This window comes from Dipodomys spectabilis, unplaced genomic scaffold (genome assembly GCF_019054845.1).
Source record: "Dipodomys spectabilis isolate Male_0828 unplaced genomic scaffold, ASM1905484v1 ptg000024l, whole genome shotgun sequence".
NCBI lineage: Eukaryota > Metazoa > Chordata > Mammalia > Rodentia > Heteromyidae > Dipodomys > Dipodomys spectabilis.
Window position 1 is genome coordinate 12433417 of NW_024870701.1, and position 26418 is coordinate 12459834.

General features: G+C 35.9%; 1 protein-coding gene across 2 annotated transcripts in view; it reads right to left on the reverse strand.

The window, feature by feature from the left end:
- Positions 1-26418, reverse strand: part of Trappc8 (trafficking protein particle complex subunit 8) — a 79397-nt gene that overhangs the window by 2098 nt on the left and 50881 nt on the right. For both annotated transcript variants that reach the window (XM_042675083.1, XM_042675085.1), the window contains 12 exons: positions 26031-26105; positions 25177-25303; positions 22525-22679; positions 17576-18018; positions 15645-15792; positions 13493-13589; positions 11534-11596; positions 11385-11443; positions 9567-9740; positions 4351-4452; positions 1407-1552; positions 101-190 (listed from right to left, as the gene is read on the reverse strand). In XM_042675083.1, the coding sequence (XP_042531017.1) occupies positions 101-190; positions 1407-1552; positions 4351-4452; positions 9567-9740; positions 11385-11443; positions 11534-11596; positions 13493-13589; positions 15645-15792; positions 17576-18018; positions 22525-22679; positions 25177-25303; positions 26031-26105 (1679 nt within the window). The remainder of the gene's footprint in view (positions 1-100; positions 191-1406; positions 1553-4350; positions 4453-9566; positions 9741-11384; positions 11444-11533; positions 11597-13492; positions 13590-15644; positions 15793-17575; positions 18019-22524; positions 22680-25176; positions 25304-26030; positions 26106-26418) is intronic.

The window sequence follows — 26418 nt, forward strand, 5'->3', positions numbered from 1 at the left end:
TGTTAGACAATTACTAACACAATATGAAAAGCATTAAATTGTTCTCAAAGCACTAAAAATCTTAAATTTCAAAATAGCTTCTTACTGCATAATTCTTTACCTTGTTGTTTTATGCCGAAGGTCAACTATCACATCTACGTCAGCCTTAGAACAGTTAGAAAGTAAAAGGGTGACTGGAACTAAGCAAAGGCTATAGGAGAAAAATTAAGAAGGTCAGCTGTGTATTTTTTTCCTTAGAAATAATTTTTTGGAAAATAACAGTTATGAATCTCTACAAGAATAAAAGTGCCTTAAAAACAAATTCAAGTATGGAAAAAATAAGAGTTCTAAAGCCATTCATTATACTTTCCTTATTTTGTAAATAAAAGTATTATACCTTGTTTTCAGATACTTCCATGTTCAGTCCTGATTCTGTCCAACTGCTATACTTTAGGTCTGATCAATCCTGACTCACTTCACATAATTTCCTATGTCTAGATCCTATGGTGCTTTCTAACCCCAATAGAATAATGGGAGGAGCTTGTACATATCCCAGCTTCTAAAGTCCAGTCAAGGTTTTAACCACTAAGGTTGAAAATAAGAACCATGGAATCAAGGAAATTCATGAAGTACTTGCTTGATAAGACAAGTATGATAAATATGGATGAAGCAGAAAAGTGAATTAAAATGAAATGTCATGAAACCAAACATGCGCATGAAAGTATGTAAAGTCAAGACAGGTTCAATAAGGGAAAAAAAAACCACAAAAACATCCCCTCCCCAAATGTGGCTGCACATTATATATACCTGGATCTCTTCAGAAAATTCAGATGCATTGCTTTCTTATTGTCAGACGCAATGAATACTTTGGTCCAGCTACTATTTAACCTTTAACTTGACTACTTATCTCTCTTGAACGTTCTCACTCAACCTTTGATGTACTACTTTCTTTTTGTTAGTCTTTCCTAATTCTTTAACTGTTTCTTTCTGGCCAGACTTCCCCTGGTCTCCTCCTTCCCTAGTCATCTCTCAAAGGTCATTTTATTCACCACCTCTTATTGGTCTATCCCTACTGTGCCTATCCTAAGTAAATCTGCCAGTCATGACCTGGATTGTCTCATACAGTCTGGTTCCAGTGAGATTTCCCTCAATCTTATCCTGTATCTTCAAAGTGACCACCTTTGGAACGTCACTTATTGAAGACTTTATTTTTAGAACTTAAGTACTCTTTCCCTAGTTTTTAACTTAATGATAAACCTACTCCTCAAAAGGAAAGTTGGCAATGCAGAGATGGCTCAGGCAATATCCATCCTTAACCACAACTACAATATCTACTGTAACTTGTAGTAAAAGGTAAACTACTTAATATTTGGGTTAATGCCATATCTAAAAATAAAAATAAAAAGATAGATAAATAAACCTCAAACCTTTTTTGGTGAAATGGATGATTAAATGATTCTGGGTAGTGAAGACTTGTTTTAATAATATTAGAAAGCTGGTCTACTGATGGTCTTGAGGAAACCGTAGAATTTTCTGGCCTGAAAAACTTTAATAGTTCCATTTCTGGTGGCTCCTGAGAAAAGACAAGAAAAGGTTCATGACAATAATAATACTTTCTTGCTTTGCTTTTTTATAGTATAAACCAACAAAAGAAATTATAACTAGTAGATTAAAAAAAATTGAGTACAAAAGTTCAATCTCCCATTAGCAAGGCTAACTGGAGATTCTGATTTCCAATTAACCAGCAAAACTTGGAAGTGGAGCTGTAGCTCAAGTGGTAGAGAATTAGCCTTAAGCACAGAAGTTCAGGGATAGTGCCCAACCCCAAGACTGGTACACTCACACATACACACATAAATTAAATTTTTAAAAATCTTCAATTAACCAACATGAACTAGACGCAGAGGTATGCCTCTACTGATATAACACTAGTTACAAGTGCCAGCTGTAAGAATAAAAACAAAAGTAAGAGACCATGAGGCCCTAACTTCAAACCCTGATACCAGTACAGGGGATTAACAACAGCAAAAAACAACCAGTACTTTTCCTGTTATTATTTAAACAGTTCAATATATACTCTATGATAGATACCATGATCTGAAATTATTTAAGCATTTTCCACTGTAGTATAGGAATTAGAATTCAGGTTCTAGCAATTTAACATACCAGTTTTGTGATCTTAAGTTGCTTAATACTGTAAGACAATTTCTTTATAATTTTCCCTTATAATTTCCTCATTAAATGGGGTTGATAACTGGTAATTTCAAATTGTTGATGTGATTATTATCCATTAAATTACTCAGGACTTATGTTGTAGATATTCAATTGTTATACATCTGTTTTAGTTGAAGATCTAAAATTGACTTTAAATTCCATTTTGAAAATGCAATGAGATTACCTATATTAGCTTGAGATAAATATGCCTGTACAAATTCAGTCAAGAGGGAAATGGCAGTTAAGTAACATTGCCAAATAATCTCTCCTCATAGGAACACCAACTTGAACAACTATTCTCACACCAGACTACCACCAGAAGAGCTAAGGAAATCAGGACTGGTGGCACCACGGACTTGTTCACACCAGCATTATTACAAACAGGCTGGCAGGTATAGAACAAGGATGGAGTTGGGAAACAGAGGGGGGAAAGTATGTGGCAGGTATAGCTGCAGTCGTGGGAATTCCTGAGGCAAATAGGAATCTTTCAGCCAACTGGATCATACCACTATCTAACAGAAACTCCCAACTGCAGTCAAAAGATAAGCCCAACCCTGCCACACCCTCAGGTGTGTCTTGGAAATCTTGGCATAGACTTTAACTGTGTGGGTCATGCAATGTTAGAAAAACCAGAACCCTGCACTGCATCACTGGTTTGAGAACTATATTGATTGAGAAAACAGCAGCCTGTTGGGAGGCAGGAAGACCTGAAGGGCATTGCAACTCAACTGAGGCCAGGAGAGGGTGAGGGGGGTGAAACAGAGTCTGGGAGGTTAGGAGGGCAGTGCCTGGGTGCCATCAGAGGAATTTGTAAATTTGAAGCTACTTTCCTGTCTAGGGTTCCTGCTCAGACTTATAGGAATTGAGTGGCCAATTTGCTATTGAACTATACCTCTAATACATAGTCCTTACTGGCTTAACTGGCTCAGACTTAAAAAGAAAAAAATGTGCTTCAAGGAAGAGAGCCCACTCTTCTCCTTCACAACAACAAAAAAATATAAACTATTTGCTTGACAAATAAATGCAGTGGATGATACTGAATAATGCTGGATAGAAAAAAAGCAAATGGTTACAGGATATAATTGAGATATCTGATCACACAATAGTACTGCATCGATGCCAAACTTCCTAAATGTGATTATGGCTATTTCACATTATGTAAGAAACTGTCTTTGTTGGTAGGAAATACTCAATGAAGTATTTAGGAGCATATGTTAGCAGCTTTCTTGAGAATAACTGATTGAGATGGACTGGGGGAAGAAATTAGAACGTAAAAGTCTAAAATAAATAATGTTAACATTGGTGAACCTAAGTAAAAAGTATAATGGTAGACACATCTATATTACTTTGTAACTTTTTCTGTAAGTTTGACAATTATTGCAAAATAAATGTTGCCAAAATTAATGTCAGCATCACAAAAATTATTCATAAAAACATTATAGTATTACTGTTTGAATAAATGTTATTGAATTTTGTTCCAGTATACTTTGAGAATCAGCACAATTAAATAGTATTTTAGGAAAAATAAGAAATTATATCAAGCACAACTCCAGAGGCAACCCTTTACATTTTATAATATGCCCTTTCGAATTTTGCAATGGGATGGTCCTGTTACAACAAATAAGAAAATAGTTTCCTTCTCAAGTAAATTTAATGCTTTGAAATTATGAATCCTTGATTTTATATAGAATATACCTTCAGAAGCCCCAAGGTCATAAATACATCTTCATACAGTTACAGAGGTAATAATTTTTTTATTTTTTTATTTTTATTTTTCGTCACTCGAGGGGCCTGAACTCTGGGCCTGGGCGCTGTCCCTCAGCTCTTCAGCTGTAGACTAGTACTCTACCACTTGAGCCTCAGCCCCGCTTCGGGCTTTTTCTGCTTATGTGGTGCTGAAGAATCGAACTCAGGGCCTCATGCATACAAGGCAAGCACTCTAACACTGAGCCACCTTCCCAGCCCAGAGTTAATAATTTTTAAAACAATTTCAACTCAGTTCTGTATCTAATTTTGCCACCAATGTCTTCCCCAATTCCCAATATAAAAGCCTGAATCAAACAGGAACATTTGAAACTACAATAATCATCCCAACAGCTCTCCACATATAAAACAACCCCTCCAAGTCCACAGCAAAAGCCCAATCTATGTTATTACCTGTTTCTGACGATATGAAAAGGCTTCTTTTCCTATAGTATGAAGAATAACATGATGCTGACCTTCCAAAATAAGCTGCTTACTGTCTTCTACAACATATGCCTAGAAAATACAAATCCAAGAAATGTTACTCTGCTTGGTGATACCCTAAAAAGTAACCAACTCAACCTCTGATGAAAGACAGAAATATAAAGGTTAAGATCTATCAATTGTCACTATTGGCTATAGCAACATTTCAACTTCATTTATTAATTTAATCATGTATTTAAAAAAAATCTATTTTGACTCACCGTAATTCAGTTGGCCTAAATTTAAAAAGACAAACTTGAAATCTTTCTTAATCTCTTCCAAATTCTTATGAAACCACTTCAAAAGAATTGTACGGGGGCTGGGAAGGTGGCTCAGTGGTAGCGCTTCCCTTGCATGCATGGGCCCTAGGTTCGATTCCTTAGCACAACATAAACAGAAAAAGTTGGGTTGGAAGTGCCTCAAGTGGTAGAGTGCTCGCCTTGAGCTGAAGAGCTGTGGGACAGCACCCAGGCCCAGAGTTCAAGCCCCATGACCGACAAAAAAAAAAAAACAAGAATTGTGTAAGGGCCCAGCTATTTTTCTTTACTGGTCTGCAAATATAAAAGCAGAAGGTTTATTCTTATATTCTTTGGTTTTTGCTTTTAAGCAGTACAGATGTTTGAATTTATGCCTTCACATTTGCTATGCAGGTGGCCTACCAGTTGAGCTACATCTCCAATACACTTTTAATATTCTTCTAAAATGCCTCAGGGTTAATTACATAGCAAAGAAAAATTAGTGAGTATAATCATAAGTTCTATGAGTGAAAATATCAAATCCTTGTGGGACCTTAAACATATAAACATATGCTTTTAGTTTTTGATTTTTTGAGACGAGGTCTTAATATACAAGCCCAAGCTGTGATGGAACTGGTCATGTTCTTGTCTCTGCCTCCCAAGTACTGAGATTACATGGATCATCATGCCCAGACTAAATCAAATACTTTTTTTTCTTGCAATATATAGTGAACCAATTTCATCTATACTAAAATGCTTGTTCTAGTTAATAAATCTTCTCCATTTTGAATTGCTTTTGTTCCTTAGAAAGATACCTGCAAATTGGCTGGGCATTGGTGGCTCACACCTGTAATCCTAGCTACTCAGGAGGCTGAGAGAGATCTGAGGATCACGGTTCAAAGCCAGCCTGGGCAGGAAAATCCATGGATTCTTATCTCTAATAAAACCACCAGAAAACTGGAAGTGGTACTGTGGCTCAAGTGGTAAAGTGCTCGCCTTGAGCTAAAGACAGCGCCCAGACCCAGAGTTCAAGCCCCATGACCAACAAAGAAAAAAAAGAAAAAAGAGAAAAGAAGAAGAAAAATATCTGCAAATGGACTTAGTTTTTGTCATATATAACAAAACAAGGCAATATAAGGCTTAGTTTAATGAGCTCAATTTATTTACATGATTAGATGCAATAGACAAAAATTACTAGACAAAATAGCTTCTCCATTCTTGCTCACTTTCAATTTCTGTACTTCTGGACTAGTAAAAGCTTACCATCTAAACATGTACTTGAGTAGTGATACACTAAGACCTAGGATAACACAGGGCCTACTCAGATCCATTGTGTAGAACTCAGAAATAAGAGACTTACACAGCTCTTGCATGACCTTTAATCAGGAGGGGAAGGAAGTTGATAAATAAGGTCAAGGGATGACAGACATATTTCCCAACAATCCCATAAAAGGTTTAGATTTTTTTTTAAAAAAAGATTCTTCTTTTTACCCAACACTAAGAGTTGCACTATAATGTTTTTTGTTGTTATTGTTAACCATGTTGTCCACTTCTGTATTTTATTCCAACAATTAAAATATGGTGGCTTCAAGTCTTTAATATAGGTACTAGTAGCTACCAATTTTTATACTCCATTTTGCAATTCACTCAAGATCTTGCTTGGCAGCCAAGGAACATTACTATCATAGTTTTCTTCTTCATGTGATCAGTAACAATAGTTATGGGTGAGAGTCACTATTTAAAAGATAAACCTTTTCTTCCCAACAGCATTATTGTGCATTTAATGAACACAGCATACATTTCTCAAAAATCTGGTTTTTTTGTGGGTCATGGGGCTCGAACTCAGCCTGGGCACTGTCCCTCAGCTCTTCAGCACAAGGACAGTGTTCTGCCACTTGAGCCAGAGTGTCACTTCCAATTTTCTGGTATTTTTTTGGAAATAAAAGAGTCTCACTGACTTTCCTGCCTGGGCTGGCTTTGAACCGTGATCCTCAGATCTCCGCCTCCTGAGTAGCTAAGATTACAGGCATGAGCCACCAGTGCCCAACCTTCAAAATCTGTTCTTAAAAAAAAAAGTAAAGTAGGAAAAAAATGAGGGAAGGGGGGTAGCAAGTTTGTTACTGTAACCCCTCCATACATCACCTTGAGAATAAAAAAAGTTACATTCAAAAAAATAAGTACCAACATTAATATGGCATGAACTATTGGTAACAGCCAAGAATCTATTGCCCTTATGTAAAGGCTAGCGGTTTACATTAGGTGCACTGCTGTTGAAGCATTTAAGCATTTAACTCCACACTTAATATTTTTAACATAAAGTATTTCCTATAATACAAGTGTCAATTTATATAAGTAGTATTTCATTTGAAATTCATGCAAAGCCAATATTGTTTCAAAAAGTTTATTTGTATCTCTAATTTTGTTTTTCTTTTTCCTGTACTATGGATAAAACCCAGGTCTTCTTTTACTAGACAATACTGTTATCACTGAGCTAATCCTCAGAAGAAAAAAAAAAAGCTTAATTTGAAACAGAGTTTGATAAAAGAAATGCTTTAGAAATATCTGAATCAATTTAAGACACAAATACTGATCATCTATTACGGGTATACTGTACTGACTTTTGTACCAGATGACACAAAGTTAAAAACCTCTCAGAATTGAGGTGAATATTCACGGACAACCACCTTAATTTCACTGTATTGTCATATTTTAAAAAACAGTTAACAAGGCTGGCAATGCGGCTTATTGGTAGAGTGCTTGCCTACCATGCATGAAACCCTGGGTTCGATTCCTCAGTACCACATAAACAGAAAAGGCAGGAAGTGGTGCTGTGGCTCAAGTGGTAGAGTGCTAGCCTTGAGCAAAGAGATACTCAGGGACAGTGCTCCAGGCCCTCAGTTCAAGCCCCAAGATTGGGGAAAAAAAAGTCAGCAATGAATAAATACAAAGCTCCTCTGGTCAGCCTCAAAACTTGCATTCTGAGCCTTTTTTTTAAGGGTCCTGGGCTTAACTCAGGGCCTAGGCACTGTCCCTGAGCTTCTTTTGTCCAAGGCTAGAGCTCTACCACTTGAGCCATAGCTATACCACTGGCTTCCTCTTTTTGGTAGTTTATTAGAGATGGAGTTTCACAGACTTTCCTGCTAAGGCTGGTTTCAAACCATAATCCTAAAATCTCAGATTGCTGAGTAGCTAGAATTACAGACATGAACCACCAGCACCTGGCTTGATCTACCTTTTCTTTTAAATGGTAAAATTGTATTTCCATATAACTGGGGGAAATGAGCAAAAACTAACAATTTCAGAATTATTTAAGAATTATGAATAATTTATCCGGGAGGTACAATAATACCATGGAGTTATATTAGATGAAGTAGCTACAGCTCAGTGGTAGAATACTCACTTTACATGTCTGATATCCTAGACTCAATTCTCAACACTGAAGAAATAACAACAATTAAAAAACCTCCTGTATCTCAAAGTTTTTACTCTGCTAGAAGTACATATAGAAGCATTCAGATAAAAGTACATATAAAAGCATTCAGATAAAAACGTCATAAAAATGCATTTAACATGTAAAGGCCCTGGGTTCTATCTGACACATTACAGAAAAAAACAGAAACAAAACAGAAAGCTGAGGTTATAGCTTAGTAAGAAAAACAATGAGTACTTAGGATTCATGAGGCAAAAGAAAACAACAATAAAAATCTACAGCAGGAAGTGACGCTGTGACTCAAGTGGTAGAGCACTACTAGCCTTGAGCTGAAGAGCTCAGGGACAGTGCCTAGGCCCAGAGTTCAAGCCCCATGACTGACAAAAAAAAAAAAAGGAGTTTGAGGCAAGCCTGGAATAGCTAGACCCTCTGTCAAAAAATCTACAGCAAACAATAATGCCAAAAATGGGAGGGGGGGAGAGGAAGAGGCAAATAAATAGAAAACACATGAATACAACAAATTAATGGCTGTTGGAACCAGAAGGCCCTGGAACTTATTAAGGTACATAGGAGTTTATGGTGCTGTTACCTTAAGGCTTTGGAATATTTGGAAATGCTCAAAATAATAATACTTTCTTTCATGGAGCTTTCTCTGCCCATAATATAGTCAATAGCACATAGAAATAACAGTAGTACATAGAAGAATGTCATCCAATTTGAATGAATTATTTTCTTAGGAAAAACTAAAAATAAACATCATTATATGACTGTTAAAAAGTTATAAAACAATTTCAGTGTTGAAACAAAATTGAAGCAAAATATAAACAGCAGTATACTTTTTTAAACTTAAATATCAAATATCTAAGCCAGGAGTAATGTCACATACCTGTAATCCCAGCACTTGGGAAGGCAAAGGCAATACCAAGAATATGATGGCAGTATGTATAAGTCAGCAAGGCCCAACCCGTCTTGAAAAATAATTAAAGCCAGAATGTGGTAGCTCATGCTTGTACTCCTTAGTGAAATAGTAGACTGGGATCTGAGGATCACAATTTGAAGCTAGCCCAGGCAGGAAAGAAACTTGAGACTCTTACCTCTAATTGATTAGCAAAAAGCTAGAAGTGGAGCTACGGCTCAAGTGGTAGAACATTTACCCTGTGCAAAAAAGCTCAGAGACAGCACCCAGGCTCTGAGTTCAAGCCCTAGGACCAATACCAGTACCAAATAAATAAGTAAATAATTTTTAAGTAAACAAGCAGAGCATTCACTGGTGGTTACTCTTGTAATACTAGACAGCACATACAAAAAAGTTTGCTAGACTCCACCCCAAATAAAACAGCAAAAGACAAGGCTGGAGATGTGGCTCAAGTGGTAGAATGCTAGCTTAGCAAACCTAAGGCCTAAACTTAAATCCCACAACTGCAAAAACAAAGGAAATCATTTATTAGTGAAACTTACTCGAATAATGTAGCAGCACATACCTTCCATAATATGACAATATTCAAATCCACCTCACTGCACTTTTGAATCATCCTCATAGCCTCCTCTGCTGAATGTTTTCCTGTATTCACAGACTGTTGAGTTTGTGGTTTTTTCAATTCAGAGGATAAACTTCGAAAAAAGAAATCTGCACATGGACTTGTTGAACTTATTATCTGTTAAGAAAAGCACATGTCTACATAAATGTTTTACATGTAATCTTATATTAAATTAAATACATTTCCTGCCACAATTCATAATTCTCTAATTTATATATCTCCAAGTCAACATTTCTCAATAACTATTGTGACTGAGTATGGAAGGTCATTTGAATGTATAAGAAATTTGGTAAAACTTTCTGAGTATCTTAAAAGCTGTCACCCCAAATTAATCTACACCCCTGTGACCTATCAAGTATCCAGGAAGGATAAATAAAAAAATACAGAACATAAATAAGTTACTATTAAAATAACAGTAGTATTTCTCATTCAAATACTTTTAGAATACCACATAATACACAATGAAACAATGCAAACAGTTGCAATAGTTGTTTTCATACATTAAATTGACATATAAGATATTCAAACTGTAGAATTTCCTTTAAGAGAATATTTAATCTCAATAAAATCTCTATACTTACAATCTTATAAATTACAAGGTACATATTATATATATAATACCCTGTATATTTTAAAATGTATTATATAAATATATATATATATATAAATAAACAAGTAAATAACAAATGTTAACAAATATATACACGGACATTTTTTTGTTGATGCTTGCCCTTGGCCTTTAACTCTGGGCCTGGGCAACTAACTGTCCCTAAGCTCCTTTTGCTCAAGACTAGCAAGCACTCTACCACTTGAGCTACAGCACCACTTCTGGCTTTTTCTGTGATTAACTGAAGATAAGAATCTCATGAACTTTTCTGCCCAGGTTGGCTTCGAACTGAGATCTTCAGATCTCAGCCTCCTGAGTAGCTAGGATTACAAGTGTAAACCATCGCCATGCAGCTATATATGGACTCTTCAATTAAAAAGCAAAAAGCCAAAACTAAGAGATGTAGCTTCAGTGGTAGAGTACCTACCAGCTTTGAGTAAAAAAGCCAAGTGAGAATGCAAGGCCCTGAGTTCAAGTCTCAATGATGACACACACAAATAACCAAAATAAAGAAAAACCACCCCACTGCTTAGGTGATTCTCATGCATAATGATGGTAAGAATACTTTGGCCTTAGACAATATTTTTAAAGTTACAAGATGCCCTTATATATCTAACTTATTATTTGCATGTTAGAACCATCTGAAATGCTATAATCTAAGAAATTAAAATCTATATATTCCACTGTGGATATTTCCTAAAAGAAAGGTTTCCTCATTTAATTTTATCCTCAAAAAATTTTAAATCCCATGGTCTATACTTATTTCATTTGATATATTTTTTAAAGTTAATTTGAAATAACAAAACTAGCGCAATTTAGGAGCCAGCTATGGTAGCACACACCTGTAATAAATACAAGCACATAGGGAAGAGGATCAACAGTTTGAGGCCATTAAATGATATATTTTTGGTTTATTTTGGAGACTGAAGGCAAAACTGAGATGTTTATCCTCCAAAGGATTAATAAAGAATCCTCCAAAGAAGTAATAGCTAATAAAAGAAATGGTTTTTTCTTTTTTTCATATATTTTTGTAACTTTACTCAAAAGAAGTAAATTATACAGAATCCAGCTGAGATTTACACCATTCTGGTAAAAATAGGTTGGTATATCAGAACTAAAACTTTAAAATCAAATGCTATTGTTTATTTTTATACCTGTTCATTTCCAAAGATGATATCTGCAAAGGTATATTTTTCTGCAGACTGTGTAGCAGCTAAAACACAAAAGAAAACAAACTAATCATATCATTGCCATAAAATATAACATGAACAATCATGAAAGTGGGAAGTTAAAATGGATTTACCTTCTTTACATTTTACTGCCTTGAAACAAAACTTTCCCTTCTCTCTACTAGCAAGTTTGGCATCTAGGAATAAACAAGAAAGGTTCAAAGATTATTCTCAATTTATGACGTAGTAAAGCCTAAATCATTATTCAGATCTCTTTAGGCAAATTAGAAAACTATTCAAATTATAAATATTTAATTAAAAAAAAAACTTCGCATTCATTTCAGCGAAATAAATCTTCACTGAACTCTTTAAAAGAATAAAAGTCAGAGGAAGTGGCGCTGTGGCTCAAGTGGAAGAGTGCTCACCTTGAGCTGAAGAGCTGAGGAACAGCGCCTAGGCCCAGAGTTCAAGACCCACTACCGGGGGGTGGAGGGGGAAAGTTTTGGGCTACGAAGGTGGCTCAGTGGTAGAGCGCTTGCCTTGAATGCATGAGGATGCATGAGGCCCTGGATTCAATTCCTCAGCACCACATAAGCAGAAAAAAGCCAGAAGTGGCGCTGTGGTTCAAGTGGCAGGGCACTAGTCTTGAGCTAAAGAGCTGAGGGATAATGCCCAGACCCAGAGTTCAGGCCCCACGACTGAAGAAAAAAAAAAAAAAAAGAATAAAAGCCTTGCACGCATGAGGCCCTGGGTTCGATTCTTCAGCACACATAAGCAAAAAGAAAAAAAGCCGGAAGTGGCGCTGTGGCTCAAGTGGTAGAGCGCTAGCCTTGAGCTGAAGAGCTGAGGGGCAGCGCCCAGGTCCAGAGTTCAGGCCCCACCACTGGAACCAAAAATAAACAAACAAACAAGCAAGCAAGCCCTTAAATTCTCAAAATAAAGATTAATATGAAGCTAAGGGTTTAAATGTTTTTAGGTCTCTTGAAATGTATTGTATAATTCATACTAGTAATAGCCAATATCACTTTGCCAGCTTCACATCAATCTAGGTATTCTCGTATCACTGACAGGATGATAAACTAATAAAAATGTCCTAGAAAACAATTTGTCAGTATATATAACAAGAATGTATATTCTTTTGTTTCAAGTATGGAAAAAATTCTTTTGTGTAGGTATGAAAATAATAAAGCTAGTTGGAACATAAGTTTAGCTACAATTGAAAACGCAACCAGCAAATGGTAATGTCTATATATTTCTAATTTGGTTTGGATTTTTAAGAGTGATCATGTACTCAGGCATTGATTTTACAAATGGCAAAAAAAGAAAAAATACAAGTACAAAATATGATAACCAGAATTTTTTTTTTTTTGGTCCAGTCATGGGCCTGGGCGCTGTACCTCAGCTCTTCAGCTCAAGGTTAGCGTTTTACCACTTGAGCCACAGCACCACTTCTGGCTTTTTTTTCTGCTAAGTGGTGCTTAGGAATCAAACCCAAGGCCTCATGCATGCAAGGCAAGTGCTCTACCACTGAGCCACCTTCCCAGCCCGATAACCAGAATTTTTAAAAATGGAAGACTATATAAAAATAGGTAACGATTTACAGACACATAAACTATTAAAAACACAACTGAAGGCTTAAAAACATTTAATTCCAAGCTGCACACAGGAAGCTCATGCCTGTAATTTTAGCTAACCAGGAAGCTGAGACCAGTTCAAAGGCAGTCCAAGCAGAAAAAGTCTAAGAAACTCCATCTATCTCAAAAACAGCAAAAAACTGGGCTGGAGCTTGGTTCAAAGAATACCAGCTGTGAACAAAAAAGATGAACAAGTAAAGCCCTAAGGTCAAACCTAGTAGTAGAAATAATAATAGGAAGAAGAAGGAAGATGGAAGGAGGAGGAAAGGAGGAAGGAGGGAGGAATGGAGCAAGGGAGGGAGGGAGGGAAGGAAGGAGGAGGGAGGGAGGGTAAAAGGAGGAGGAGAAGGAGAAGGGTTATAAGAAAGGAACCAATAATTTTATAGCCTGGTACTAATTCTGCAAAGTCAAGCAATGACAATATCAGAATTTATTATGAAAAGAGGAAAAGGCACAAACCTTTGTTTTCAGAGAGATTTACAGATTTCTGTAGGCTCCAGTGCTTGCTACTACTTGATACTTGAGCTATATGGAACTCCTTAACACCTGCTTCACTCTGTCAGAAAGAGAAAAGTTTTCAGGATTTTTGAGCACTAACAAAGTATTTCAATAAGAATAAAATTCAGATGCTACAAAGTCACTAACATTAGATGAAATTTTAATTTTTAAATTCCTCTATAACATTTCAAAACAGAGAAGTCAACATTTTACTCAAGAAGTATTTTTTTTTGGGGGGGGGGGGTCCGGTCGTGGGGCCTGAACTCTGGGCCTGGGCACTGTACCTCAGCTCTTCAGCTCAAGGCTAGCGCTCTACCACTTGAGCCACAGTGCCACTTCCAGCTTTTTTTTTTTTTGCTCATGTGGTGCTGAGGAATCGAACCCAGGGCCTCATGCATGCAAGGCAAGCGCTCTACCACTGAGCCACCTTCCCAGCTCAAAGAAGTATTTTTAACTATTATGTACACCCGGTGGTAAATTTTAAAACACCGCACTCCATGACTGAAATACATACAAGTGATTAGCAGTAGTTAATAGCGCAAAAGTTATTTCCAAATGATGGTGTTTTTTTATTTCCTTTGATGGTTCTGAGAGATAAATTTTTTTTTTTTTTTGGCCAGTCCTGAGGCTTGAACTCAGGGCTCAGGTACTGTCCCTAAGCTTCTTTTGCTTAAGGATAGGACTCTGCCACTTGAGTCACAATGCCACTTCTTGCCTTTTCTGTATATGTGGTACTGAGGAATTGAACCCAGGACTTTATGTACACTAGGCAAGCACTCTACCACTAAGCCACCTTCCCAGGCCAGATAATTCATTCTTAGTAAATTAAAAAAATAAGAAACTTTCCAGATATCATGGCATACCCAGTACTTCTTAGAAGGCTGAGAGGTTCAAGGCTAACACATGCTATTTAGTAAGACCTTGTCTTCTTCTAAAAAATTAAAAACCTCATAGAAGAGAGCCAAAGAATACAGTCAATGCACATAAAGTTACTTAAACAGTGTATAACTTTTATTCTTCTAAATAGTTTGACATTAGAAATTACTGAGGTACTCTTGACTAACAACTTTGATCTCCTGGAAGCATGAGCCCTATAATTTCAATTATCCTTTAAAAAGTGACTTACAAATTTATAAAATTAAAACAAGTATATAACAGAAGTAATAAGTAACACTTCAAATAAGTTGAATCAATCTGAGGCTAAGGTCCTATACTTATGAAACCACATTCTCTTTTTTGGGAATATTAATTTTGGTATTTCGAGGTCACGAACATACATGACTTTTATAGATCACTATTCAAAGCCTGAGGCAGGAAAGTCTATGAAACTCTTATCTCCAATTAACTACCAAAAACCAGGAAGTGGAGCTGCTGTTCAAAGTGGTAGAGTGCTAGCCTTGAGCAAAAATGCCTAGGAACTGTGCCTAGGCCCTGAGATCAACCTCCACCAATGACAAAAAAAGAAAGGAAGGAAGAAGGAAGGAAGGTAGGAAAGAAGGAAAGAAGGAAAGAAGGAAGGAAGGAAGGAAGCAAGCAAGCAAGCAAGCAAGGAAGCAAGCAAGGAAGCAAGAAGAGAAATGAAAAATAGTAGTGCCATAAATATATATGTTTAGATTACTAAGTTAAATACAGGATATGAAATCCTAACAGTACCTCATAAATTTAATCAGATAAGTAGAACATTATTGATTGTGAGACTAGAAAGTACTTTAATCTGTTTTAGATTGTATTATTGGCATCTGAGATTATACATATGAACTTATACTTTCATTTGGAAAGAGACTAATAAGAGAAGGGTGTAACTCAAGTGGTACAGTCACTTGCCTACCAAGTAAACCCAGGATCCTGAGTTCAATCCCCAATACCACAAAACAAAACAACACTTCCATGAAGAAAACTTGAATGATTTTTTAAAATAAAACCACAAAGCTGATGGAAAATTAAGAGGTTTTATACATGAACATTCCTAACTTATTAGCTTATTAGATCTGGTAAAGAAGGAGAGGACCCAAACTTTTACTAAAAACAAGGCATATTAAAAAAATAAAAAAAAACAAGACATATGCATTTAATATAATTTAAAAAAACAAAATTCAGCTCTGAAATAACTTACAGTATTAGTATTTTCCACATCCACAAAGACTAGCATATTGCCTCCTCTGCCTTCTTCATCTTCAAGTGAATTACTTCGGCACACAGTGGCTCTAATATTCAAAGATCGACTAGTACAAATAACTGCAGTGTGTCTTAATATTCTGTGTCTGAAGAAGAAAAATATGCAGATTTAATCTAAAAGCCTCTCCTAATATTATGATTCCCTTAATTCAAATAAAAAATATAAAACTGATAACTCAGGATTCATTCAGAACTCTATAAAAATCTTTCTTTTCAATTAGGAAGGACCTGTTAAGTTTCCTTGACTCCTGGTTTTTCCCTTGGTCATAAAACTCATCTATGTAATATATGAAAATAACTTTCATGTAGAATGTCTTGATTATGCATTTTTATTTGAGTACAGTGTTAAAGTTGCTGAAATGCGACAAGGAAAAATATAAACTTAAACTTGATATTCATAGCTCTCAAGCACTTAATTTTACATTCCAAAGATACAATTCCCCTTACTTCTTTCACACAAAATTTACCTTGTGGCTGAACTCAATGTTCAGCTCATAATAACTTTCAAACCTTAGTTTATAAGTAGAGCTACTTTCTGTAATAGCTAAGCCCTGCGTACTTTATAGTACATCCTGTAGTCCTCATTGTCCTTGGTAGCTCATTTCATCACTTACCATACTCCATGAAGCTTTCTTGGTCAGAGTACTCTTGTCTATTATCTTAAAAATTAATATTTAGCTGGGTGCCAGTGGCTCACACCTATAATCCTAGCTACTCAGGAAGCTGAGATCTGTGGATCATGGTTCAAAGCAAGCCAGGGCAGGAAGTCTGTGAGACTCTTATCTCCAATAAACCATCAGAAAACTGGAGTGGCACTGTGGCTCAAGAGGAAGAGTACTTGCCTTGAGCTACAGAGCTCAGGGACAATACCCAGGCCCAGAGTTCAAGCTGAATTGTCATGACTGACAACAACAACAACAACAAATTTAATGAGACCTAAAAGGTATCCATACTTACAAATACTATTTTTTTCTTCACATTGTTTCACAAAAAAATACTTATTTTATTGAAGAAAATAAATGTAGCAGAAATATTCCTGGTTAACTTTATATAGTTTTTTTTTTGGAGGGGAGCAGTATTAGCACTAGAACTCAGAGCCTTGTGCTTGCTAGGCAGACACTATCACATGAGCCATGTCCTCAAACTTCCCAGTTAATTTTGTAGACAATGTGAAAGTGACAATGGCACTATCATAAATAAAATGTTCTGCCATGCAATGTGAACTTCTGGCTTTAGTCATAGTCACTGCCTACTCTATCGCCCACCACTCTAAGTTATCTGTCCCCAAAACAGATACATGCATTGTTTTCCACACATTCTGCATAGAAACCTAAGGTAAACAAAATAATTTACTATGAAAGGACAGCTGCAGGTAGGTTGGTTCATATACAAATGATATCATTTTAATTGATGGTACCTATTAATTTCATTAGATGGTAACTTTGGCCATAGTAATTAATTATATCAAAGAAAAATGGAGTCAGATGCAACGGAAAAGTTTAACTTTTTCCGCTCTTGGTTGTCTAAATTTTAGTTGTGTTTGGGACTTTAGATGTAAACATTATACATAATCTTGAAGAGGGTAATTTCTTAACAATGATGTATGAGTATCCAATTATACAGACTAAATTAAGCAGTGTATGTAAAGCTTAAATTTTATTTTTTAATTATTTTTTAAATTTTATTTTATTGTAAAAATGCTGTACAAAGGAGTTATAGTTACATGAGTAAGGTAATGAGTGCATTTCTTTTCAAGGATTATTACCCCCTCCTTTGTTGTTCTCCCACTTTCCCCTACCTCCCCCACCTCTCTCCATCCTCCCTCCCCCAAAGGTAAAGGTTAAATTTTAAAAGATTTATAATACTCACTGTATTTTAGGTTGCTTTTTAACACTTTCATAGTAAAACAAAAAGTTGATTTCATGGACACCTTCTTCATCTGGCCCACGTAACCACATTGGTAGCTGGACTGAAGCTCCAGGTAGAAGAATGGTGTCAGGAAGGGGTACAGGAATCACTTCTGGTTGACTTCCTATGCCAATGCCAAAGTCTACAGAAGAAGCTGATGATATGAGGGCTGTACACACAGAGGTAGAGTCTGTCACAACAGTCTTATAAGCACTACAGTTTTCAGAGGCAGAGGGGCTCAGTGGTGTTAGAACAGCGGTATTACCACCAAAAGTAAAGAACTCTGGACGCTTAGAAACAACTTTCAATCCTGTAAGAGGGCATTTGCTGACATTGACAAATTCCACATATGCTTTTCGGATTTCTCCACAGAGGAGCCCTGTAGGAAAATGTATAAAGAACACCTGCATTGGAGGAAAAAAATATTATTATATTGTCTGTCAAAAATTATGGACCTCTTATAAGTAACACTTTTAAGATGCTATTATTGGGGCTGGGAAGGTGGCTCAGTGGTAGAGCGCATGCCTTGCATGCCAGAGGCCCTGGGTTCGATTCCTCAGCACCACATAAAGCAAAAAGAAAAAAGCCGGAAATGGCGCTGTGGCTCAAGTGGTAGAGCGCTAGCCTTGAGCTGAAGAGCTGAGGGACAGTGCCCAGGCCCAGAGTTCAGGCTCCATGACCGGACCCAAAAAAACAAACAAAAGATTCTATTATTTCTTTAACTAAATAGAAGTTTACAATATTTCACTGCCTTTCATACCTTTTTAGATACATAGAAATTAACAATCCCATTTTAGAAAATAGAATGAACAGACACCAATATTACTTTGCCACTCAGATTTTGAGTTATGAATTAAAGTTAAAATATCAGCAACAGAAAGGCTAATATGTCAACACTTTCACAACTTTGTAGATTACAGACAAGTAAAACATGGCTACGTAAATTCAATAATAAACTCTCTCATAAACCTTATTACTGTTGACTTAAAAGAATGACCCAAGTTATACACTAATAAGATGAAAAGATTTGCAATGACTCATGAAGACAATGAATATACAAATCCAGGAGCCTATATTCCTAATTTTAAAATCCAAAAATTCCAAATAGCCTCAGGCTTTTTGTAACTCATGTAGTGGCCAAACTTTGTCTAACTATTGAAAGCTTTCTTTTTTAATGCTAGTCCTAGGGCTTGAACTCAAGAACACAGGCACTGACCTTGAGATTTTGTGCTCAAGGCTAGTGCTCTATCACTTGATCTATCACAGTACTACTACTGGCTTTTTGTTAGTTAATCTGAGATAAGAGTTTCAAAGACTTTCCTAACCAGATTGGCTTCAAACCTTGATCCTAAGTTTTCAGCCAGAGTAGCTAGGATTACAGGTGTGAGCCACAGAAGCTTTTTCATTGTGAATAAAAACTAAACATACATTATATTTAAAACTATTTTGACAATTGTCTTTAGATCCTCACACTAATGATTTATAAATGCAGTTGAGTATAAAACAATATAGAGCTTGTACTAAAAAAAAATCCATCCTAGCACTCACAAAAAAAAAAAAAGGGTTGTCGGTCTTAAAATTCACCTCTACCACCACCCCTCACAAACAGTTCATAAAAGTATATTCATATGCTTTAAATTAAGATAAAGTGTTTAGGTCAAATTGATTTATTTATTCTTCACTATACAAGCATTTTTATTTAATCAACCAAACACTAGTTTTTATCACGTAAACTAAGAAGTTAACTACTCTAAAATACCCTCTTCAAAAAGAACTACAAAGTTAAACACAAAATAAAGACTACAAAAAACAAAATTAATGTAAATGCAAAGACTGCCAATTTTTAGAGCAAGCTAGTATGGCACAGGAAGATCTCAAGTTCCAGGCCATCCTGTGCTTTGTGGTGAGTTACAGGTCAACATGGACTACGCAGCAAAAGTGAATAAATAATAAATAAACATACAATATAAATAATTATTAATTAATTAATTAAACATACAAAAACCAGTTGGGCACTTGTGGTTCACATCTATAATCCTAACTACTCAGGAGGGTTAGATCTGAGGATAGTGGTTGAAAGCCAGGAATAGTGTCGAGGCCCTAGGACAGGCACACAGGCACACACAGGAACATGTACTGCGCACACACGCGCACACATACACACATATACACATACACACACAAAGGTACCATTTGGAATATAGATATGCTATTTTAAAATTTTGCTTGCATTTTTCACTTTCTGATAATCTATTGCTTCTGAAAATAAGAATGAGTAAGTTTTACTTTCTTCCTTAAAAAAATATTTAAGGTGGGGAATGTGGCTCAGTGGTAGAGTGCTTGCCTTGCATGCATGAAGCCCTAGGTTTGAGTCCTCACTACCACATACACAGAAAAATCCGAAGTGGCACTGTGGCTCAAGTGGTAGAGCATTAGCCTTGAGCTGAAGAGCTGAGGGACAGTGTCTAGACCCAGAGTTCAAGCTCCAGGACTGCCCCCTCAAAAAAATTATAATTAAAAAAAGGTGGCTGGGAAGGTGGTTTAGTGTAGAGTGCTTCCTAGCATGCATGAAGCCCTGGATTCCTCAACACTATATAAACAGAAAAGGCTGGAGTAGTGCTGTGGCTCTAGGGGTAGAGTGCTAGTTTGGAGCCAAAAGAAGCTCATGAACTGGGCCCAGAACCTGAGTTCAAGCCCCAGGACTGGCAAAAAAAATAATTTTTTTTTTAAAAAGATACTATCTGGCCCAACTTTTCTCATGCTGTCAGTGAAAATTTTCCTAGACCAAATAATCTGCCTAAAATACTTAAAAACATATGATTTGAGCATTGCTCTGAAAAAATTAGCTCTGAAAAACATTATTAATTCTAATAATAAAAAATACATTAAAATAGTTTAATAAAAATTACAAACTAGGAGAATAGGTAACAATTCATATTTTCCTGTCTTCTATTATTTTAACAGTTTTTCCCTGCCGTGATTATAATACTCTCATTTAAATATATATTCTTATAATTCCTACCTACACAATTTCAAATACATTACAAATGTTTGAAGCTATCTCAGGCAGAAAAGCCCATTAACCAGCAAAATTCCAGAAGCAAAGCTGTGGCTCAAGTAGTAGAGTGCTAACACTGAGCAAAAAAAGCTAAGAGAGAGGGCTGCGAAGGTGGCTCAGAGGTAAAGTGCTTGCCATGCATGCATGAGGCCCCGGGTACGATTCCTCAGCACCACATAAACAGAAAAAGCGATTCCTCAGCACCACATAAACAGAAAAAGCGGGAAGTGGAGCTGTGGCTCACGTGGTAGAGCACTAGCCTTGAGCTGAAGAGCTGAGGGACAGCATTCAGGCCTAGAATTCAGGCCCCACGACAAAACAAAAACAAACAAACAAAAAAAAGCTAAGGGAGAGCTGAGTTCAAGTCCCAGTACTGTGTGCACATGCGTGGGCACACGCACACACTCACCCATGCACAACACTAAATATATATATAAATAAAACGTTTTGATTGCCAGGTGCCGGTGGCTCACTCCTGTGATCCTAGCTACTCAGGAGGCTGAGATCTGAGGATTGCAGTTCTAAGCCAGCCTACGCAGGAAAAGCCGTGAAACTCTTATCACCAATAAACCACCAGAAAACCAGAAGTGGTGCTGTGGCTCAAGTGGTAGATAGCTAGCCTTGAGCTGAAGAGCTGAGGGATAGTGCTCAGACCCAGAGTTCCAGCCTCATGAATGACCAAAAAAAAAAGTTTTGATTAGGAAGTCTCAGTAAATATAAGTATACTCAATGATAGCCTTCCCTCAAAACCCATTACTGCCACCACCACCACTTCTACCCACCTTATTTTTCCATGTATAGTATAATTCTATTTATAACTATTAAAACTATACATAAAAGGCACAAAAGTCTGAGAACATAAAACATATCACTAGCACCTTTTGGAGGTAATCTGCCACTTATTAATTGCCCTACTAGGTAGACTTGAAGATGCAAACAGAAAGGCCTACTTTCCATGTTCACATTCCAAGGTGGGCCAAATTTCTCTTCCAGAAACTTGAAAATTTAAACGGCACAAAGAACAGAAGTTACAGGTATATCAGAGCCTAGAAACATTTTCTCTTAAACTTTCTGAAGTTGCCATATCCATCCTCTCTTTGATATAATAGTTTCTCTGAAATATTCCCATGTACTTCAATGAAATAACCTTTCTCTTTCTGTGGTTATATTCTCTAAGATCTCTTGCAACTAAAACACTTTTAATTCATACTGTATGAAAGTAGACTAGGATAGAATAAGGAAGAGAATATTGGTTCTATATTGCTTTAATTTTTTTTTTTTGTTTTTGGGTCTGGTCATGGGGCCTGAACTCGGCCTGGACGCTGTCCCTCAGCTCTTCAGCTCAAAGCTAGCGCTCTACCACTTAAGCCACAGCGCCACTCCCGGCTTTTTTTCTTTTTGCTTATGTGGTGCTGAGGAATCAAACCCAGGGTCTCTGGCATGCAAGGCATGCACTCTACCACTGAGCCACCTTCCCAGCCCCTGCTTTAATTTTTTAGAAAGTCATTCACATGTTATTTTTATAAGTAAGGAAACAAGAATCATTGATTTTAATTATCAGAATATTATTCTAAGTGTTAATTTTTTTTCCCCCAATAGTGGAGATTGTACCTAGAGCTGCAAACATTCTAGGCAGGACTCTACCACTTGAACCATGCCTCTAGCCCTAAGTTAACATTTTAAGGTTCATATTTCATAACCTGGCTGCGATTTTCAGGACTGCCTTATATTTATGAATTACACCTAGCTAACCATAGCTAAACTATGATATAAAACTGTAGCTCAATATACTATCAAGCAACTACAAAATTAAAAATTAAGTCCAAGATAATTTTTAAAAGGAACGAAATACCTCCAATAGTGGCATTTCCTCAGTGATTATAGGATCTAAACGTCGATCAGGACCATATTTAATAGATGTTTTCTCTTCTTTTGTGTTGTTAAGTCGAGGACCTTGAATTTCCAAATCCTGTCTCCCTCGGACTGACATACTCGAGGAATGTTTCCCTAAAAAAACTCAAAATCAGTTCCCCAAAATAATTTGATATGTTAATGAATATAACTTAACTTGAAAATATCGATACAGTAAGTTTCATGTAACTGCTAGAAAAATTCTAAACATACAGATTAACATAATTAATCAAAGAACTAAGAATATTGTAACTCCATCTTTAATACACCTATCAGATGCTACTTACCTTCTCCTTGTGTTTTAGATTTACTTATGTTGCAAAAACACCACCTCACTAAATAGGAAGTCCTTTGAAACCTATTTTTTAAACCACAATGTTTATTAAACAAAAGACCAAGAGAACAGGTATCTTGAAAAAATTGTGTGAATATTTAAATGAAAAAATATAAAACACATATTTAATCATGTTCAAATGTAACCAATTTGAATTACTTCTGAATTATTGAATTAGAAATAACTACATCTTCTCAAGAAACTAAATAAGAAAAGTAAATCACAGTACAGACAATAGTAACTTACTTAATATTTTTGAGATTTTTTTTCTCAAGGGCTTCCATGAAGAATTTGCATGGAAGAAAAAAGCTGGGCTATGCAACTCTATCTTTCCTGCAAGATTAGTCAAAGATTGTAATATGCAGAAAGGCCTTGTGATTATTCAAAATTGGATACATAATGCAGCATTTCCCAACTTTGACTCAGATCTTAATTAGCATTTTACACAAAAATGAAGTAAAGGATCATGAAAACTCTGCTTATGGTACATTTTATATGCAATCATGGAATCCTCCAACTAATGTCATATAATAACATACATATTTTGGTATCCTAAATAACTATCTGTATTTTACTGACAACTACAATTCTATAGTACTAGTTCTAAATACTTTTATGTATTAAGTTGGAAAAGAGTTTCAAAAAAGTTCTTAATATCTAGTTATCTTGCTTTAAAAATGTAGTAATTCCCCATGCTCGTCAATGGCTCCTGCCTGTAAACCTAGTTATTTAGCACACTGAGATAGAGAGGATTACAGTATTAGGGCAGAAAAGTCTGCAAGACTCTATCTCAAAAGAAGTTGGGCATCACAGTACAAGCATGTATCTAAGAAACAAACACTGAAAATATGCAAAATACTATAGTCTGTTTTGCTGCAAAATTTTATTTTAGCTAGGCAGGCAAGTAGAAAAATATTCAACGAAAGTTTGAAAGAATTAAGTTTTTCAACTTGCCATTACTAACAATTTTATAAATGCTACCTTCCTATCTATTAATGACTACTCAATTTCATTTGTTACAAAATAAGATGCAGCTATTAAAATGAAGTGTTGGAAGCACAGGAATTTATACTAAATTCCCTTCCTAGCACTTTTCAACTTATATTCCTTGAACTACACATACTAATTACAAAGTATTAATAGATCTCGAAGCATTCTTTGAATTGAAAATAAGCAAATTACCTAGCTAATTATCTTGTAGTTTTAGCCCTCAAAAAATTGATAAAGCAAGAGGGCACCTGTGGCTCATGTCTATAATCCTAGCTACTCAGGAGGCTGAGATCTGAGGATCAGGGTTCAAAGACACCCTGACAGGAAAGTCCAGGAGATTCATTCTCCAAATAACCAAAAAAGCTGAAGTGGAGTTGCAGGTGGTAGAGCACTAGCCTTGAGCTTGGAAGCTCAAGGACAGAGAGTACCCAGGCCCTGAGTTTAAGTCCAAAGACCAGCACAAAAAAAGAAAGAAAAGTTTCTAAGGTATATGGCAACCATACTCTTCTTTAGCCCAGAAAAACTGAACTTGAAGTTTAATGTTAATACTTTTTTTCCATTACTAGAGTTTGAACAAAGAACCTCATGCATGCTAGGCAGACACTTTATCAATCAGCTACATTCCCCTACTGTTTTTTTTTTATTTTGAGACAGAATCTTGCTAAGTTTTCCTAGCTGGTTGAAACTTGTACTCTTCCTGCCTCAGACTCATCAGTATTTGGGATTACAGTGTGCTTTACCACATCAAACTTCAAGTATTTAATATTCAATGATATAGAAAACTCTGGTCTTGTTCCATGTTTAACTACAAAAATATATTCAAAATGTGTGGTGTGACAGCATGACTCAAGAGGTAGAGCCCATGCTTGACAGACTTATGGCCCTGAGTTCAAACCCTAACATCATCAAAATAAATATTTTAAAAATGAAAAATGATTTTTGTTCTAGCTGCAGACATAGCAGACATTTAAGTAAATAGGATTTCTTTAGTTAGAATTAACTAAATTAGGAAGAATAACAGAAAAGAAAAATACATAGGGTAAAGCCAAACAACTACCAAAAGAAGATGTATCAAAAAAGAATAAAGTTAACTTTTAGCCATGGAAGAAGTTAAAACAATATAAATTAGTTATTCTTATATCTGTCCAAATATCTGTATCTAACGGTATATTAGACCTATTTAGAAAATTGCTTAATTTCATTCAATGTATTTTATACAATGACTGAAGAATTAGTTTTCTGATTGTTTAGTAATGCTGTTATCTTTACCTGTGTGACATCCAGGGAGAGCACCAATGCCATCTACTGTCATGGAGCCCTGAATAGTGCCAAGATTATAAACAACTCCCAGAATATGCAGCTCTCCTATGTGATGGGGAAAGAGCTTTAATCTTGCCTGTGGAAATATTTAAGTCACTCTCATTATGTTTTCAAAAGATCTTAAATAGTGCAATACCTAAATTCTGTAACGTTACAGGAATACTACCCTATGACCTAAACTTTTTTCTGGTCCATTGTAGGGCTTGAACTCTGGGCCTGGGCACTGTCCCTGTGCTCTTCAGCTCAAGGCAAGTGCTCTACCACTTGAGCCACAGCGCCACTTCTGGTTTTCTGGTGGTTAATTGGAAAAAAGAGTCCCATGGACTTTCCTGCCCGGGTTGGCTTTGAACTGCAATCCTCAGATCTCAGCTACCTGAGTAGATAAGATTACAGGCATGAGCCACCAGCAAACTTGACCTAAACTTTTAAAACACCAATTTTTCTTATTGGAAAGCATCTGGGTTATAAGAAATTCTCTAAATCTAATAGTTATAAGGTTAGGTACTCAATGATGCTTTTAATAAAAATCAAACTATTCTGTTAAACTAAATATTATGTGAATTTACCATACTAACACCAAAAAAGTAAAAGTTTTCACCAGAAATCTTAGAAAATTAAATCAAAGGCCACTATTATGCTTCTTTCCCTATCAATTTCTTCCTGAGCAATTCTAGTTCCCTATCTTCCAAATTAGTTTTTAATAAATATTAGAATATACAACATCTGAATAGGTTAAACTGATTTTCAAATGAGTTTTCAGTTTACTTAGTAGAGAGGGAAAAGAAAACTGATCGAATAATTACCACTTTAGATTCTTCACTATTAATTAAGAATTCTGAAATAACTTCAGTTCCAATCATTTCAGGTTGACTTGTAACCTAAAAAACAAATTGTTTAAAAATATGCATTCTAATGAATATCAGAGTTTTAGCATCTTTATAGATTAATACTTGAGACAATACACTAAAATCAGTATCTATAGGTTTTTACATGTGCCATGCCATATGCAAAGTATTTATTTCAACACTTGAAGACAGTGATGCTGTGCTAAGTACTTGATAGACATCTAGTTTTCATTTTGTTAGGACCAACTAAACTGAAGTCAAAGATTCAGCTACCAAAAGAATAAAAACCCCAATAAGTCCAATTATTCAGTTAACCATGGCCAAAATAATTTTAGTAATAGACATT